Below are 19,961 nucleotides of genomic sequence, written 5' to 3' on the forward strand. Positions count from 1 at the left end.
GAAAAACCCCACTTACAAGTATTATTTTCAAGTGCCTGTGCGTGCTGAGCCCCGAGGCAGAGTACCTTTGGGGTATTTAGGTACCGTCCTGCAGCAGGTGGGATGAGCTCGCTCAGCTCCGGACAGGCAAAAGGTACCTGCACCCCATCGCCGATTGTTTCCCAGCGTGAGGGAAACAGGTGTTTGGGAGGCCAGAGCCGGCTTCCCGTCCAGGTTTGGCCAAAGCACAAGCACCTAAGCATTGCAGGGTAGGCATGGCTCTCTGCAGAACTGTGTTCACATTTGCACACTAAAAAGTACTGGAAAAAAAGGAGGAGAAAGAAAGAGGGTAAGATACCATAAACAAACAAAGTAAGAAAAGTATCTAATCTTCAATTCAGACAAAAATGTCAGAGAATTAGATTTAGAGGACTTACCCAGAAACCCTGAAGGAGTTAAATGTATCTAACCTGGCTGAACAGCACTAAAGAGGGCACATGACAGGCACACAGATTTGAAGAGTCACCTGGAGAGATATGAGTAGTAGTGCCATTGGCTCAGGTCCTGTTCTGCATATTAAGATTTATGTTAAGACACTACAAAGATTTTAGTTCCCATTGTAACTGGGACAGTTCCCAGTCTGACTGTTCCACAGTTCTGGAGAGGGCTCACTCCCTACTTCATGCATGGTGTGTAGAAGGGAAGTGTTTAAGTTTGTTAGAGTAGAAACATATTAGCAGCTGTATCTGCCCTAGCAGCATTTTGACAATGTACTTTTCCTAGTTTTAAGAGATTGCAGCGTCCTTCTGGAAGTGTATGGACAAAAGTGTATTTCAAGAGTCAATAATCTTAAAAACATTTTTGCATCAGTTAAACTATAGAATAAATAAATGTCAAGCATGCGTTATGTGTTTTCCCTTGGGTCTGCTTGTTACCAGCATTACACCAGCTAACCATTCAATCAGCTTTTTTTGATTCCCAGCACCCCCTCTTGCCCCCAGCCAGGATGGAGGCTGTCAGAGCTCAAACATTTCAGCAGAACTGGACAGTGTCTAGTCTTCAGAGTCACATTATTGACTTGATTTGAAGTTCATTCTTAACACATGGTCTCTCTTCTCCTTTAGTGTTTGTAGTAGACATCAGTTGAAATCAACACATATCCCTGTGGGGAGAAGAACAGTCATGGACATACTGTGAAGTAAAATGAACATGTTATTTTGGGGTTTCTTAATTTCAAATTGATCCTGGTATTTAAGGTCCAAAAATCTACTGAGAAGAGCTGAGCCTTGGAAGTAACAAGTTTTATTCAACTCTGTCCTTTGAACTTTGCAAAAGGGCTCCATCTTTCCCTGGATGCAATCCCTTTGCATCATGTTAGTGACAGAAGGGAATCAAAAGATCATACAGCCTACTCAGGAAGGTTCATCTGAGCCTTGAGGCAATTAGGCAAACATCACAAGGGATTACCTAATTTGCACCACTCAAGAATTAGCCATTTAATCTAAACTTGTCCTTAAAGCTTCCCCCACTGTCAGCACATACAGAGCAATGAGCCTGCAGAGAGCAGTTCATTCCAGTCCTAGAATCACAGAATGGGTGGGGCTGGAAGTGACCTTAAAGACCACTCAGTTCCAACCCCCCTGCCATGGGCAGGGACACCTTCCACTACATCAGGTAGCTCAAAGCACCATCCAGCTTGTCTATGAAAAGTAAGAATTGTTTTTCTTCCTGTTGACCATAGCCACCAGACTGGGACTGGAAGTGGAAGCTCTAGAACTAGAGCCTAAACTCTAGCCTTTAAATGGGAATCTCATTCACTTTGGTAGGGCATAGCAATTCTGTGTTTTCTCTCATTCCTTGTTACTGATGAGGAGACTGGTTAGAGAATGTGAGGAGGGAATGGGCACCACAGAATCACTAAAATCCTTCATTCACAATTAGTCTATAAGACTGTTGGCAGTGAGTGCCAGTGAAAGAGGTCTCAGCAATTATATTTTGTAGGGAACCAGGTATGTGGGAGGCAAAGAACAATTAAAAACAACCTTTGCATTTCCTTTCCTGAGCTGTGTTTTGTGCTTAACCACTAACAAAGATTTAGAAATCTCTGCAAAGAAAAACTTCAAAAAACCTGAAAATGACTTTGAGAAGTTGTCAAACAAGTGGAGAAATGTAGACACTTACTAATTTTCTGGGCATTCATTTGTCAGCAATGCCCTTGTACTGACTGGCTACCTAGCAACATTCTGTATGATCAAACTAAGGGGTAGTTTTGGAGAAGGATAATCAGAAGGCAAAAAATATTTTCTGAGAGCTCACTAGCTACTTTTGGCTACTAGCCTCAGTCATTATCACCAATTATTAACAAAATCCAGGCATCCTAGGTGTACAAAATTGAATTCTCCTCCCTCTCATATTCCAAGTATTTGACAAGACTGTGAGATAGCAATAACTCTAATTTGATGTGATTGGCCAAACTTGAACAATATGTCAAGCCCGTTTTTACACTGAATTACAACTCACAAGGCTAAAAAAGTTGCACATTTGATAACTTCATAGTTATATAATCAGTTCTAACTTTTCCTCTCAAAGAGAGATACATTTGTTTCTAATAGAATTTTACCATTATTAGAGACCTCATTTTAAATCCATTTTTATTAGTTAAGTAGCTCAAACACAGTAAATTTCTAGCACTATAGAAAGTGAATAAATGCTAGGAAAAAAAAAGTAAAAAGAGAGATAACCTTTCATAAAGGAAAATCTTTCATAAGTATCAAAACCTCACCTGTACAATTGTAATGTGAGGTCTTGTCAAGGTAACATTTGATACTTTCATAAGTATCAAAACCTCACCTGTACAATTGTAATGTGAGGTCTTGTCAAGGTAACATTCCCTCGTCCCAGATTGGGAAGAGGGAATCCTTTTGACAGTTTAGCTTAAAAAAAGAGACAAATGATGATTTAGGTATGCATTAGAAAGATAATAAACACCTGCACTTCAACAAGACTATTTATCCAGAGACTTGTAGGTCATTTATAACAATTAGCCTCTTAGTCTTCATAAGCAAGCCTGGGAGATTGCTAAGATGCTCATTTAGCAATGGGAAAAAAGAATTACAAATGCTTCTCTCTTGCCAGAATGTTGCAGCCAAACCAAAGATTTCATGTTCAACACATTACATATGGAGTGATTTGTCCCTAATGATCCCTGAGGGATTATTAATACAGCTCTACCATCATTAGATGTTCCCATTTGTATCCATTAGCTAAAGAAGGTGATGTTCATCCCAGTATAGAGGGCTGACACAAAGCTGTATCTCCCTCCTGGGCCTTAAATAAGATTTATGAGAGGCAAAAGCTCTGTTCTGGTCTAAGAAATACATTCATATAGTGCCTCAGGCAGGTGTGCAGATGAGAGAGATTTTGCTTTTCTCCCTGATGCATCAGGACCACCTAGACTGAGATGAAGGCAGATCAATTTTTACTTTCCTAGTAATTTTTGCCTTTTTGCAGAACAGTGAGAGGGAGCACTTATACCCCTACAATCTTTGCCTTCCACTACTTACTGGCTGATGGTCATTTTCTGCTCCAAGTTAATGGGAGCTGACTACTTAATCAGAAAGTCAGTAGAAGTTCCTAGAATAACCCATTCAGATGGAAGCTTTTTAGTTGATGCTTTGAAATACAGCCTTACCATTAGCTGATGGAATTATTTCAGTCTGTAAAATGTAAGATAGGATGTTCTCCAGAAGCAGGACCTGCCACAGACAAGAAAACTGAGTTAGCCATCATTTCCTGATAGCGCTAGAGCTGTCATGCCCTAATCCTGGGTGGAGTTAGTAGGCTCTTAGCTTCCAGTTCTCTTTTGGCTTTAAAGAGTCATAAGCTCAAGTGAACTTCAGATTTTAAGGTTTTGGAATGATGCAAAGGAAGTGAGATGAAAAATGCAAATGCATTTCATTATGCTTGGCCAACGTTTTAATTTAAAATAGTCTATTTGCTTTATTTGTGAGGTAGTTTATCACCAATAGCAAAGCAGGACCAGAACCATTTTAATCCTTTCTCCTCAGCTTCTCGGAACTGATTGATTATACTGAAAATGAAATTACTCTGTGGGGGCAGGGTTTTCCCTTGCAAGGCTACAACTGCACTATTTCAGGCACCTGGGAAATATCTTGACTCCCCCTCCTTGCCAGAATTCTGAGCACCTTGATGAGCACCCACGGAGTCCTTGTGCCTCAGCCATCCCTGTGACCATTGGATGGCGCTCTGCTCTGCTGCTACAGGTGAGCTCTGCTCTGTTTCACCCTGATGATTCGAGAGATCTCTTCCTATTGCAACTGGGGCAACTACAGAATGTCTCATTTGCACAGCATTAGCTTGACCTAGAGAATTTACTTTAAGTCCAGAACAGAGATGTGGCTGCCAGAAGACAGGAAGACAGCCACTTGGGAATGAAGCCAAATGATTTAGAAATACTGATAAAATTTAGCTGCTTACTCTTTAGCCTTGATATCACTGTTATTCTTAGTTTGCATTTCCTATCTGCTTCAACTACCCACTTACCTCAAAAGAGCCAACACTGGAGTGGGCTAGGGAGAACTGGATTCTGAGGGAAAGAAGTGAAAGAAGATGAGTCACTAAGAAAGGATAAACACAGTTATTCTAATCATGTGCAGTCATGCTGTAGAGCTCCATGCCTTAAGAAGCATGTGAACAGAGATTTTTTTAAAGAACTTTCACACACTGCATACTGCTACATAAAGATGTGGCTTTCTTGGAGCCATTGCTGAGCATCCATGCAAGAGTGTGCTAGAAGGACTGCAGCCAGCAATTTGAGTGTGCTACTCCCTCCGTGCTGTTCTGGAAATCCTACTGACAATTTATTTTTACCAAGGACTTGTAGGGTGTCAGGTATTTTCCAAAGACTTTGGTACAGCTGCATAATGCTTTCATGTGAGTCTTGCCAGGAAGGATCTGTTCATTGTGTGGTGCTGCTGCTGGCTTTGTTGCTACTGCCTCTGTTTTCAAATTGAAATACTTATTCCCTAAGATACTCTTGTATTCAACAAAAGATTTCTGAGTTTCCTCAGCACCAGTATCTGAGTTCTCAAGGCCAGCTTCCAGCATGCTCCTGATTTTCCTCTTTGAAAATTACTGCAGAAAATGCTAACAGCACTATCCTCCTTAAATTCCTAACATCCCTCTGCCCTGATGAACTCTGCATGTTCTTAACCCCGTGTCTTTCTTAGGGACTTTTATGAAATTGGAGTCCCAATTCCCAGTTGTGAGGTCCTGATATACAGAGCTTCTTCTCCATGAAATGTGACATGTTAGAAGTATAAATGGCCTAGCCTCTGGTTTCCAGCTTTCTGAACCTTTCAAGTTGCAGGACTTCAGTTGGTGAATGTCTGCTATAAAAATATGTGCATAGGGGACCTGCAGGGGCCCAGGTTCTTTACTGTGCCCTGGACTGCTCAGACATTCTTTAGTGGCACAGGTTGTCTAGAAAGCCATGACACCTTACCAGCCGGAAAGTGATGAGGGAAACTCTCAGATGATTTATGGTCATCAAAACTGCCCTGCATGCTTAGTTTATCTAGCTCAGAGGGGACAGTAGATGTAAAAAGAAGGAAAGTCTAGTGAGACCACTTCCCTGCAGCAGTCCACTGGTGGGAAGGCCCTTGGGGCCATTGCACGTGTCAGAGAAAAGCTTCCTGCCTACTCTAAACTGTGTAAATGCTGCCAGATTAAGAGAATCTAATGCAGGTGAATTTACCAGCAAAATAGATTTACAGTTATCTGATCATATGTCTAAACTACTAATGTTTGGATTGCTAACATTGTTTTCCAAAGGAAATCTTTTTCATCCCAGGTTGGATTACCTGTTCAAACATAGTGAGCCCATCAATTTCTGATCAAAAATATTCAGTGAAATACTGGTGTTGGCTGCCTGTAGAATAAAGAAACCATGGATTACCAGACATAAAAAACCCCAGGACCCTTCCTGTGAATTAGTCACAAGTACATAAATACCATCTTTTCAGTTATGCATGGAAGCTGTTTTAGGTAAATGCAGCTTTCTCATTGCAAGGCTGTAGACAGTAAATGTCTGTTTATTTGAATGGCACTGACAAGAGCTGAAATAGGGGTGGTGAGATGTCATTAATCAAAGCCATGAACAAGATGCCAAGAGGCATGACTCACACTTGCAGAACTGTCATTCCAGAGAACAAAACCTTGCTTAATCAGAGGCACTAGATGTTGGGATTTTTGTCCATCTGTAGGACAGAAATGTCCTATAGGTTAGTTGAGGTCATGCCTACACCTGTAACTAAAGGGAATCTGCATGTTTAAGTACTAGAAATTTGGCATTTTCTTTGTTTCTTGTACAGAGTTTTAAAAGAAGGAAGGAACAAACATATTTAACCCTGAGTTAAATGTCACCTTGTTTGTTGAACTTACTATGTTCAGTGTGAACAGAGACTGGGTGGTTGAGTCTGGCAGAATGGCCAACACCTCCACAGAGCCCTGAATCTCTACTGTGAAGGAATTCTGCTGTAAGCTGATGATAGGGATTTCAGTAGGCATTAGCTTCAACATCACTGGGTAGGGTATAACTGAATATTTAGCTACCTGTAAGAGTCAAAGACAAAAAAAAGAAAAACATTTTTCTCATTGAATGGATCAGAATACTGCATTTTCTCACTTTTGAAGCAATAATTTTTAAGTATTTCCTTATGATGAGGTTAAGGACAGCTGTTAACATAAGATTCTTTCAGGTAAGCAGGAAATAAAGGTTTTCTGTGGTGCTAAATTAACAGTATTGGCCACTCAGGAATGCAGTGAAAATTTCCTTCCACTTGAGGAATACAAATTTTTCCACATTATTTTAAGAGAAATTGAATACTTGCTTGTGAACAGAGGAGATAAATGGACCCTGAATGTGGTATTTAGTCACACAATGAAAGAGGTCAGGAGTCATTCACTTTGAAATTCACCCATCTCAGGAGATGGGTTCCTCCTCTGGACTGTTCTCAGAGGAGCCTCACTCTGTTCATTGCCTAAAGAGTGAATAGGCTCACTAAGTTCAATATTCAAAACAGAGGGGGTGGAATATTTTCATCAGTGCTTGTGGCATTTTATGGAGAACATCATACATGCCTACCCTTGGAGAATTCTTATATTTCTGAGGAAGGAACTTAATAACATCTGGGAAGCAAACAAGAATGTGAAGTACTTTGAACTGTTAGTCTGATTTCACCCATCCTTGGCATTTATAGCCTAGGGGTTCTTCTGCTCATTTTTGGTTTCTCATCCTGTCTCAGAAGCCTGGTGGAAACCATGCATACTTATGGATGCCATGGGACAGGGAGAGAGAAACAGAAAGTGTTTCTCACAGCGGCTTGTGAGAAGTTTTAGGGAGCTGGAAAGATGTGATAATCGTTGACTATAAACAATTTGCAGGTGCTGTTTTTCTACTTTATTTTTCTGTTCCTCTCAAGGACAGTAGGTGAGAAAGATGCTTTTGTTAGTTAGCCAATAGAATAGAATCTATCGTATCACTCTATAAAAACCACGTGGTTCTTTTGAATAAAGCCTTCTTTGCCTTTGCTACAATTCTGCCTCTTGCCTGCTCCTGCCCCGACCCCGGCGCACGAGTGACACATACTCATATTCTCTATCCTGTTATATTCATCTCCTTCACCAAAAATAAATGGAAATTCTGTGCATCTGCCTTGTCTTTTCCATAGGATGTAATGTTTCCTGTCCATCTGTTAGCTCATTTTCCTGCACATGGTCCCTTCCCAGGTTTTCTGTTCATCAGTCACAGGCCAGCAGCAAAGTAAAGAGAATTATGCAGGTTTGGGGAGGAGAAAGGCGATTTTTCTGAGCTGAGACCACTCTTGGATGTCTCTCAAAGCAGGACTCATGACTGGAGGCTTTTTCCTGCATGGAGCTGGTTTTAGGTAGGAACAGCTGTGGCTTGGGCACGGTGCCCAGAGAAAAGATTGATGTGCAAGGTTATGGGCCAAGATTATGTTTGGTAACAGTGCAAGACATTCAACTCATCATGGGGTGGGAAGTGACAAGGCCCATCTGCTCTGCTGTTACAAGGCACAGTGTGCCTGCTTCTCCAGTGCAGGAGCCCTGCTGGCCCTATAAGCCTTTGGGATACACCAGTAGTGAGGTGTCTTGACACCCACACTGGGTGGCTTCCCTAGGATTTTGTGAAGGTAATGATACTCACCTCAGGGATGATACTGCTAAGTATCTCTATGTTTATATTAAAATAGCTGCAGGTCTGAAGGAAAAAATAAAACAGAGAAAACAAATGAGTTACCAGATTTGACCTTCATGGTCAGCTTTTTTCTAAATGCATTATTACAGTCATTTAAATTAATCTTTGATTTGTTCCTCTCAGAAATATCCCTAAGAGACTTGGTATACTTAAAGAAGCTTCCCAATAATACATGCGAAAATAATCCCTCAGAAAGCAAATTCTTAACGTCATTATAATTTGGGCTGCAGTCTATAGGTTTTGGGACTTACTGAACCTCCTGCAGTCGGGTTAGCCAAGTCAGGCAGCCTTCAAGCTGCAGATGCTGTGCTTTGACATATGTTTGCTTACAAGGCCCCTGTAGTACTTTCATTCTAAGAATATCCCTTAGAAAGTAGCCACTGAGGCTGCAAAATTCTCCAGAGCTGATCCCTTGTCCCTATTAGAGAAGTCTGTGCCTCAGGTCTACAAAGCCTTTATATTTTGTAACAACGTTTGCAGTATTTGGTTCTTGGCTCAGTGGAACTCAGTCAGCATGCCTGGCTGTGGCCTGAGGCATCTATATAGAGCATAAGTAGAAGAGAATAACAATACCCTGGTATTTATAATCTACTGTCTCAGGACTCTACAGACCAACTGAGAGCTTTATATAGCCACATACTAACATCTGGCAGGTCAAAGCCCTAACTGAGCCACTCTGACCCCATTCCTGTGTGTCCTGCTCACCTCCTCTGCAATGGTCATGTTGAAGGCCCCTGCGGTGTAGTAAGCAAATGAGGAGGTCTGAAAGAAATACTCAGAGAAGGCAAGGTACAGCATGGAATCACTTTGGTCTGGGATTGTGAAGGAAGCTGCCATGTAGGGAGAGTCAGTGTAGTTTCCAGCTGGGAAGACTATGCCCTAAAAGTTATTGTGTCAGAGATAAAAAAAACAGAGTCAAAATATAACTTTACCATGACTGCAGACAATGAATGCTACTTTCCCTGACTTTGCCCTGGCTCTTCATTTGGTATATAAATGAGTAAAAAGTAAATCAGTAAACTGATTGAAAACGATGAAAACATTTAAAGTTGAAAGTTTTTTATGTCCATTTTATTAGTTCTGTTTCATCTCAAATGTATTTTGTCTGTCTTTATTTTCTCATCTAGCTCTAAAGTTCTTGTTGTCTTTTAAGGACTATCAAAATGCTTTCAAGGTGCTGAATCACAGTAGGTGACCTCTCCATTCATTCCTCACTTGCTGGAATTACCAGACTCTGTATATTTCCTCACTTATGTGGAAGAGTAGCTCTTGGAACAGCCATGATTTTACATCTTTAGTCTAATTCAAGTCCCTGCTTAAAATCCAGCTGCTGCAATATTCAGAAGAGTTTGACAGCAGCTGCAGAGACCAGTGTCTACCACACAAGCAGATACTAACTTTTTGTTCCTTTTTGTTTCCCCCTCTCTTATTTCCCTGTTGTCCTTTTTTTTAATACTTAATTTGTAGGATATTTGTGACAAGACTGTCTTTTCACTCGGCCTCTGTAGAGCACCAAGCACAAGGCAGCTCAAACTTAATTAAGGATTAAGATACTGTAATAATAACTACCCTCAATCAAATCACCTTATACAGAATGACGATGAAGTTATTTTAGAATCAGGAACTAGTCAGATTTTAGTTTCAGTACATAAGGAGACTTTTTCCTTAATTTCAAATAAACTTTCAAGTCTATAGACTCAGCAGCATTCCTTGGGCTCCCATGCATTTGAAAGGGTCTTCTGCCTTCCCATTCAAGAAGTTGGGGGCTTAAATCTGGCTCTGATAGTCTTGCTCTTTCTTCTCCTCTCTCATCTGACAGCAGACACACTGAGTTAGTCCCACTTATAGAAATATTACCCTGACTGACTGAACAATGAAGTCCCAGCTATTAATCAACAGTGAGAGAAAGATGAGGTTTAATAACTTTTTTTCTTTCCTTTCCCTTTCTCTTTTCTTCTATCTTGATTATTCTTTAACTGCAGTCTATTTTTTACAACCAGCTCAACTGCAGTTTAAAAAAAAGGATGTGTCTTTTAAATAATTCATTGTACAACAGGATTGTTACAAATTATTACTGTAACAAATGCAATAATGCTTTGAAATGTATGTCTTCTCAGATGGTGAGCCTTTATGTTCAGAACAACAATCATGGTCATCTTAGAAAGTGTCTCATAGAATAATGGAACCCACAGCAATGTAGGCAAACAGCACTACAGGCAGCTACCTTTAAGTCCAGGTCAATGAATGGCTGGAATACTGCTGGCAAGCCACTTAAGGAGTCATCTACTTCAGCCAAATCATCAATTTGTATTACAGCTGTAAGAGTAGTAGATAAGACACAGAATATTACAAAAAACATAGAAATAATTTTATGTCTTCATAATTACAATTACATAATTTTATGTATACTTAAAACTAAGTCAGTTTCTGAAAGAGAATGACAAATTGTTCCAGAGAGCAGGGAAAAACACAACGAGGCACCTCCTAATATGCATTCTGACCTTAGATTTGATGTTTCTACTGAGACTTTCTGTAAAGCGCCTTCTCTAATCTGTCTATTGTTTTCTCATTGTGGAAAATAAGTTTGGTCTAGCCCAAAAAAGGAGATGGCCATATCAGTGCCTCAGGGCATAAGGAAGTGTTGGGATTTCTTGTCAAGCAGTTTTAAGAGCATCCCAAGTACTTGTAACTTGCAAGTACTTTCCCAGAGGGTGGGTGCCTGATCTGCTTAGATGCTTGTGTTTTGCGCATGGTGTCTGACCAACACTTCGGGTGTCTTAAATGCCTGCAAATCTAACCCAAAGTGGCTCAAGTCAGAAGGTTTTTGCAAAGGAGCTTTTTCATTTTGTCTCTGGCAAGTCTGATAAATAGGCAAGTAAAACTTAATTTCCAGTCAGGCTAGGAGAACAGGCTTCAGCTTGTAAAGTGCTGTGTGTGCAGGAGGACTAGTAAAGGAAAACTGCCTTAGCAGTACTGTGTGACCTCTAAGTGGCATGTCTCACAACAGAAGTGCACACTGCCACACTTGCAAGTTGAGAATTGCTACCAAGTCCTTGGCTCTTAGAAACACATATTTCTTGCTCAAGTAGCCCAGCCTTTAGTTAACTGTGGTTCTGTATGCAAGGGAGCAGATGGAGCAGAGGGACTGATACCACTCCTGGAGGCATTGCTAAGCAGCTGCTGTTAAGGAAGGGGCAGAATTTCACTGATCAGAAGAGAGAAAACAGAAGGAAAAGGTATCACTGATGACCCACCATTCGGTGATCAGAGGTCTCCATCTATCAACTGGACCACAGCTCTGATATTGGGACATGACTACAATAAAAGCACACTCAAGTTATGGCCTGATCAGCACGGATGTATAAGCACCTCTTACATGTGTGCTAGCAGATCTTTCTGCTGCATGACACACATTGCAGCCTTTGTTTATCAAAACATCTAATCTGGCTTCTCTTCACCTAATTGGATCCCCAAGGTTTCTGCTTGGTGCAGTGCAAGTGTATTGTATGTCAGACCTACAAAAAAGAGGGACATTTCCAGAAGCAGCCTGGTGGGGGTGACAAAACCACAGCCTTAAATAGTGCGAGGACAGATCATACGGGTGTCACAAGAGAGATCTCAGAATTGTGGAATCATTTAGATTGGAAAACACCCTTAAGATCAGCGAGTCCAACTGTAAATCCCTGGACAGAATGATAGCCATCTCAAGCTCTGTTTCCTCTCAGTGGCCCTGGGCAGGCTGTCACCAGAACTACTCACCCCTTTGCTACACTGAAGTTGAAATGTCATACTATCAGTTGATATACTATAATTTCTCTATGAGTTGCCCAGTATATGTTTTGTCTGCCAAGCATAAAAATTACCCAAGCCCCAGAATGCCTGTAGGTACACAGGCAGGGACTTATTCTGCATTGGAATGGAAAAATAACTACATTTTCCAACCCTATTGCTACCGCGGTTGAACATAGCTTTGTCAGTATCTTGGCTATGAACCTGTCACTTTATCTGGAATCATTTCTGGCTGGCAAAATGATGACTGTGCTGATCAGACCAGAATAGGACTATTATGGGATTATTTTTCTAATTCTTCCTTTGCCAAGTTCACAGCACTGACTTATGAATGCTATCCTCCTTACACCCCTCCCCTACACAACGTGAAAGGCTTACATTAGTGACCAAGCTCCTGTGAATGGGCTTCTTCAGATACTTGATAAAGAAGTTATGCAGGAAGCTAGAGGGAAGGAAGAAGGCAATTAATGGGTCAAGTACTATGGTCACTAAGAGGAAATCAGGTACATCTGCAAAACATGGAATTTAATGGCCTCTTAGTGTGATATTCTAGTAGAAATGAGAGCTTTTTGAAATGTAAAAACTGTCAGAGAGCCGCCATTTAAAAGATGATAATATCAGCACTATGCGTCTCAGCCTGGGTTAATTAATATTTATAAAAAAATGGATTTCTTCAGAAGACCACCATCTTATATGTAAAAAATAGTCTCTGCACTAGGAACTTCCAAAACAAGTAAAAATAAACAAACAAAATCAACCCCCCAAACAGGTGACAAGAGTGGTATTCAGACAGTGAGAGAAATACAAGAAAATAATGATATACTGTTTCATGGGGCTGTATCCAGAAGGTATTAACAGACAGTCTGGTTCTGTTCAATTTTGATAGCACTGTGAGCAGGAGGAGTGAAGCATAGTACAAACTCATAACTTCTACCTCGAGTTGAAGATTAGAGCAGAAGTTTGAAAGTGCTGAAGAAGCACAAGGGATTGGTTGATTCCGTCTTTATCTTCTACTGTGTGTAAATACTAGGACAAATATCAATGTTGGCCATTTTAATGCTGTATTGGGGCCCCAGTTCTCACCTGTGGTGCCTTATGACGCCTAAAAACAGTTCTGTGTGCCCTAATTTGTAAAGTTGTCTCTGTGCCATTCACTGAGAGTTATTTTGTGAGAGTGTTTATACAGATCTCTTCCACTTACCCAGTTTTCCCATTCAGCTTGGTATCTACATCACCAGGAGTTGTCCGGCAGCTGGTGAGGGCTATTGACGTAGGGCCTGCATTATCCAGGGGTATTGAAAAGATTGCGGTGACAAAGACTTTTGAAATGTGCACTGTGCCTCTTCCACTGTCTTTGCTGCATCAAGTGAAAATAAATAAAAACTGAAAAAAACCCCCACCTCTGCAGTATGGAATTGCCTGGTGATGTGGACCCGTGTCTGGTCCTGGTCACTGCCACTACTCTGCTCTGCTTGCCTGTGCTGGGTGCTTGCCAGTGAGGGCACTGTAACTCCTGCTGTGTCCTCCCGCTCAGTTCCCAGGTCCCTTCCCCCTTGCATGCAGCCCTGCTGTCCCTGGCAGAAGTGCAGATCAGAGACTCCTGTAATTGAGCCAGTTTAGCAATACAGGTAATGTGGGGAAGAGGGATTTCTTTCCTCTGAAACAGCCTGGGACTAGGAAGGTGTGGAGACTGCTCTAAGGATATTGCCATTTGCTTATCCATTTTCCACCAGCTTTTGATCTGTATCTCTTGGTGGCATAACAGAGGGTTTCTAATAGTGCGACTGCACTATGAGGGTTTATCATATTGGACTGTGATCCACCACACTACAGTTTTTCTAAAAGTGTCATTAGCTGGCAGGCTGGACAATGACAGCATTCAGCTAGAGCAGCAGTCCTGTGCTATTTGCAGCAGTGCTTCTCAGCCATGGCTCTTTATCAGTGCTGATGTCTGAGGGCGCAGGGGCTGTCTCCCACCAGCAGATCTGTCAGAAACACCAGTCTGTGCTCCTGGGTTACTGCGGCCAGCTAATAAAGAGCCCCTTTACAATGAAGGGGTCACAAGAATAAAGTAAAATTTGCATTTTTGTATTACCCATCAAGAAAAAAAAACCCAGAACATGCAAAGCTGTACATACAACATCCAGATCCTTATGTTCCAGTTCATATCAATGGTTAGAGAAGCATTTCCAATCACCAGTTTTATCCCAGACCCTGGTAGGAGGGAGATGGAAGCACTGGGTAATTCAACAGCAGTAACATGTATACTAGAGCATGAGAAAGAAAAGGGAGAGAAAAGATTTTTAAAAAATGGATTTAATAAGTCAAAATGAACACAAAACAAGATTCACATTTCAGTCAAACTCAATTTGCCCCCAGAGAGAACACTTACCTTGAGATGTTGTATTTGACATTACCAAGCCAAAATTTCTCATGGCCAGTCAAATCAGGGAAATGCTCTTTCTGTATATTCTGCTTCAGGATTTCCAGCCCAACCTCCTTGGCTACAGGAAAACAATGATCAGTTGTTTTCCTGTAGCCAAGTTGCCTTTGATAGTGCCTGGGAGTTTAGAGGTATGTATTTCTGGTTTAGGAAATGTGATGGACACAGAATCAGCAAGAAGGTGGTATCTCACTTGAGACATGGCAGTGCTATTTCAGGTCTCACTCCTAGTCATGGCAAGAGCTGAACCAACTGGTTCAATATCTGAGGTCAGATGAACCTTGATATGAGGTACTATGCTGTCAAGCAGCTTACTGACTTTGCCCTATTGTGCTCTGAAACTTTCCTTTATAGCCTGCCCCGGGGTCATTGACTCCCACTGCCCTCTTTCCTTTGTCATGTCATTATTCAAGGCAATGCCACTAGCAGCTCTTGATGAGAACATCACACATACCATACTCCAACCCATTCTGGGTGATCCTCACTTTGAGTCCAGGACTGGCACTCAGTTGCCCACTGAGCAAACTTAAGAGGAGGAGAAAACAGCAAATCTTCAGCATCTTCCTCATTTTTTACAGGACCTGGTAATAAATATTTATAATGATAGCAGAAATTCATGCTGTGTCACTTGGTGGTTGTATTACCTTCTCCCCTACCCTGGACACCAGCTTTCCCTCCAGAATGAAGAATGTGGAAAGCCCAGCAACCCTGGCAGAGAAGACTCACTCTCCACAGACTTACAAAAAGTGAGCTCCGTGGCATAGAGGAGAAAAGTCAGCCTACTCACTGCCATAAAGACTGGGGAAAGTGCTTGGGATACATCCCTCTGGACCAACACTGAATTTTTAGGCTGTAATTTGGTGGCTCTACAGGATTCACCGCAGGGCTTGTGAGTGAAGCCAATGCCCATCCCAGGGGCTTCTGTGACAAGATTTAAACCAAGATAGAGATATCTGTATAAATCACAGACTGCATGTAGTGTGAAAGTCAGAAGGTCTTGCTTTCATGCTGAAAGAGAGAGAAGTGAGAGTGAGAGAAGCCACCCTGATAGAGAATTTTTTAACAAAACTGGACAAAATCTGAGAAAGTTTTTGTTTTCCCCCCCAGGGCTGGGAACAGCTGTCTAAGGAGTTATTTGTCATCTGGGACTGACCTGGCAAACAGGTCACAATATTATGGTTTTCCTCATTTCCAGCTACTGCACTGGAATATAAACAGCTGAAAATAGAGGAGAGTGTCTTTTCTGGCATTACTCTTACAGATAAAATTTCTTTAGTTACCACAGAGCTATTGAAGAGCTGGAATTAAACCATCTATAAGCAGACAATTGCCTCTTCCCTAATACTTGAAAAAGTTGTTTTGAAATTGCTGCATCTTTCACTAGCTGCTTCATTTCCAGAGGTAAGAATATACCTCAAACCACTAGAGTATTTTCAGTCATGATCACGATAGACACAATCTCCAAAATTATGAGAGAATATTGACTTAATTTTTTGACAATTTCAAGCAATCCTGCAGAATACCTTTGCCTTTTAGTATAACTAGTATTCTCTTTTTCAATTTTAACTGACAGATATTGAGAGATGAAAGAAACACACTTCATATGTAGAACAAAAACAAAGGACTGGAAGGAAATGTGTTTTTGGCATATGTATAGTTCTCAAACTTTAAAATCTCAAAATTTAACCAGATTTAGCTACATCTGTCACTTCCCAACAAAGCCACTCCTTGACAAAGAGTAGTACCATGTATTTGTTTCCATACCTGAAGGCTGAAGACAAGACCTTTGCTGTAGCAGACCACAGGGCTGAAGATGTTGCAGGGAAAATCTTCTGCAGCCATGAGCCAATCATTTAAAGGAAAGACTGTGGGCTTGAAGAGAGCCAACTGCTATCACTTTCAGCAGTATCACCCAGGGAGTGGCCTCTGATAACCACATCCCAAGCTATTTTGGGCCTCCCAGGTAAAATCTATTAAATTTCATTTAGGGATAAGCAGAGGACAGTGCAAACTGTTGGCTGGGGGTGCTCAGGTGCCAGAATACAGAGTTTGGGGTCGCATGCTGCCTTTGTGGCAGATGGTTTCAGCACAGGTTTTTAAGATGAAGGGGAAACCCCAGTGAGAATTCCAGTATTTCCACAGGACAGATATTCATAGCCACGTTTGTACTGTAAAATAAGTAAATTAATGTGCCATTGGTATGAAAAACAGATGGAAAACAAGTACCATCTGTCTGAAATTGCTCAGGATACAGGAAACTATAAACAATATAGTATTTATATTCTAACACATACATATATAAAAATGCACACAGACACTACAGTGTATATATCTGGCACAAATATATAGTATCAAGTCCTTGCAGTCAATATTTTCCATTTCTTCTGTTTTCTTATCCAGTTAACCAGTATTTCAGCTGACCAGTACTACTTGGCTTGTCAAGGAGGTGATTTAATCAATTAGTTGCAAGTACCAAGCAAATGCCCCCAGGCATGGGGCACTTTGCTGGACAATCTGAGTCACTTCATTGTGCAATCCATGAATAGAAAAGGTAGAGACACTTGTCAGTCAGTCAACAAATACTCATACTTCACACAGATTTAACATCCACCACAGGGAGTCACATGCATAATAATTTCATTATTCGTATCTCTGGCAACTGATGATGAATATAACTCACACCCTCAGTTACATAAACCTCTATACATTTTCTGATATCAGTGAGGGACACCAATCTAATTAAAAATCTCCATTTCTTTGGAGTTCTTCCATTCTTTTTCTAGTCACTCTTCACCTACCAAAGAACACAAAGAATTGGAAGCCCTGATATGAGTTACTGCTATTTGGTTTCAGGATGCCTTTTTTTAGTATTCTGTCAGACAGCTGGATAAATAAATTGATTCAGCTCAAACTACGCAAGCCATGTTTCTATCCTGAACTGAACTTTCTGTCGTGTGACTTCTGTAGACCAGCTTTCCTTTCCAAACACTTTTAATGTCTCCTGGTTGAATGTCTCTGTTGACACTGATAAAAGAAAAAATATAGCTTCCATTTTACAAATATTAGAGGTATGGAATTATTTGAAGATTGATACCCTTGAAGAGCTTACAATCAAAGAACAACTTCTGTAAGATACAGAGGCCAAGGACAGCCTTGGCTGCAGGGAGCATGAGACTGTCAGGTTTCAGATCCTGGGAGAAGCAACAAGACAAAGAAGAGAATTACAGCCACAGACTTCAGATGAGACTGCTCGGCAGGATCTGTGGGAAGTTGCCCTGGAGAGCAGAGGCCCAGAAGAGCTGGCTTTTCTTCAAGGGCAGCTGCCTCAGAGCATAAGAACTGCTATTAGAATGTTCAGACAGTTCAGCAACTATGGCAGAAAGCCAACATGGAGAACATGTAGCTCCTGAGTGAACCTAAACACAAAAAAGAAGCATGCAGAAGAAGATGGAAACTGAGACCAGCTACTTGGAAAGAACACAAACATTTTGTTTGCACACATAGGAATGAAGTCGGGAAAGCCATAGTTCAGTTGGAGCTGAAGGACAACAGGAAAGGTTTCTGTAAGAACATTGACAGCAGAAGATGAATGTGGGCTTATTATTCAGTAGAATCGGAGACCAGTAACAAAAGACATAGAAAAGGCCACTTTTACTAGCAAGGCTTGTCCCCTGGCCTGCACCAGCAGGTGCGACCAAGGGGGCTGGAGAACACGAACTACAAGGAGAGTCTGAGAGATTAGGTTGTTCACCCTGGAGAAGAGAGGGCTTGAAAGGCCATTTTGTTTGCAAATTTTGCAAAGAGACTACAGAGAAAATGGAGCCAGACTATTCTGGAAAGTGTGTAGTGAAAGTACAAAAGGCCACAGAACATACTGGAACATGGGAAATACTGATTAGATACTACAAAAAATATTTACTCTAAAGGTAGTTAAATAATGAAACAGATTGTCCTGAGAGATTATGGAATCTTCATCCTTGGAGGGGTTCAAGACTTGACTGGACACCATGCTCAATAACCTCATATAATTAGTCCTGTTTTGAGCCAGTGTCTGAACTAGATGATATTCTATAATTACATGGCAATTCACTGAGATTTGTAGATCTGTTCCCACTCTCAGTGTCCAGTTACAAAGGGACAAATTGTGAAATTTTTACAAGGATAAGGTCTCTCTCCATACACAAGGTTTTGCTCACACTAATGGAGATGAATTATGCAAGAACTGGCTTTTAATATTAAGAAAATGTATTGTCTACAACTCTTGTGAAAAGAACCAGTCACTTCTCATCAGGCTGCAGCAAGTTTTCCAAAGCATCAATAATAATTAGCTACACTCACTGTACTTAAAAACAACATATTTGCTTTGTAAAAAGTGCTCAAGAAGTTTTTAGTAAAACATTAAAAATAGTGATGAAAAGCCATGCTTTTAATGTTACAGCATCTACTCCGTATAAGACAACAGAAGGAAGACTACATTTTTCTCTTATTGTTCTTTAAAAGTAAAGGACATCAGCAGTGGCTGTGAATGTCCTCCTCACCCTCCAGTTGATAGTGAACATCAGTGTAAATAACCAGATGACCCTAATGAAAGAAAAACATATAAAATGTATTTTACCAGGTGGGTATATTCAGGTACAGCACTCTGGGACTTGTTCCCATGGTAAGACCCTCAGCCGGGCAGGAGGCAAGAGTGGCTTTGTGCCTCCTGAACTTTAGTTAACTTTAGGGTAGGAATGGGCTCTGATGTAGGTTAATACAACTCTCCAAAAAAGTGAGCAACACTTACCACAGACACACTCTGCCCATGAGCCTTCTTCGAGAATGGTCAGAGAAATGAGGACTCAGGCACTCAATGCTCCTAAGCCCTACTGGGGATAGTAGTGCTGACCTTGTCATGTCCCCATGATGGCACCCCAAAAAGCTGGTGGGCCCTTTACAACCTACAACTGCTAGGGGTGGGGGGCTCATTTTGGTTCAGAGATTGCATGTTGTATCCAATGTACAGTGAAAGCTTTGACTATTGACAACATTTAGATCTACCCACCACTGGAAAATGCACCAATTCACAGGCCTGAAACAGAAGCAATATTCTATAAGAGGAAATTTACCTTCTCACCTGATTCATTTTTATTACAGATCCAGTCAGGCTAGCGTGGGCAAAATTAAGAAGAGGAAATCCTTTCCCTATTTTATCTTCAAAAGGGACAAATATAAATACATTTGAAAGTAATAATAAAAATGCACTTCAGAAGCATCTTTCTCAAGGAACTCAATTTGTTTGCTATTTCCCTTTAATTAGCTGTTGGGCCTCTCAAGGAAGCTATTATTCACATGTATTAAAAGGCAAAAAACCATGCAAAAAAGTTGCATATAAACCTCTTACCATCTCTCAGCTGACACTGGGATCTGCCTGCCTTTGTTCCTTGTCTGGTATCTCCCCCTCACAATCTG

General features: G+C 41.0%; 1 protein-coding gene across 1 annotated transcript; it reads right to left on the reverse strand.

Annotated features, from left to right (window-relative positions):
- Window positions 1–907: 907 nt before the first annotated feature.
- BPIFC (BPI fold containing family C) lies at window positions 908–15,166 on the reverse strand. Its single transcript, XM_059847867.1, is given in 15 exon segments — window positions 908–1,141; window positions 2,830–2,912; window positions 3,671–3,734; window positions 4,543–4,585; window positions 5,862–5,929; window positions 6,442–6,612; window positions 8,228–8,281; window positions 8,984–9,157; window positions 10,503–10,594; window positions 11,533–11,593; window positions 12,446–12,509; window positions 13,269–13,424; window positions 14,206–14,334; window positions 14,460–14,571; window positions 14,965–15,166. Coding segments are annotated over 15 exon segments (1,428 nt in total). The 5' UTR covers window positions 15,080–15,166; the 3' UTR covers window positions 908–1,099.
- Window positions 15,167–19,961: the final 4,795 nt, after the last annotated feature.

The sequence above is a fragment of the Haemorhous mexicanus genome, chromosome 5, assembly GCF_027477595.1.
Source record: "Haemorhous mexicanus isolate bHaeMex1 chromosome 5, bHaeMex1.pri, whole genome shotgun sequence".
NCBI lineage: Eukaryota > Metazoa > Chordata > Aves > Passeriformes > Fringillidae > Haemorhous > Haemorhous mexicanus.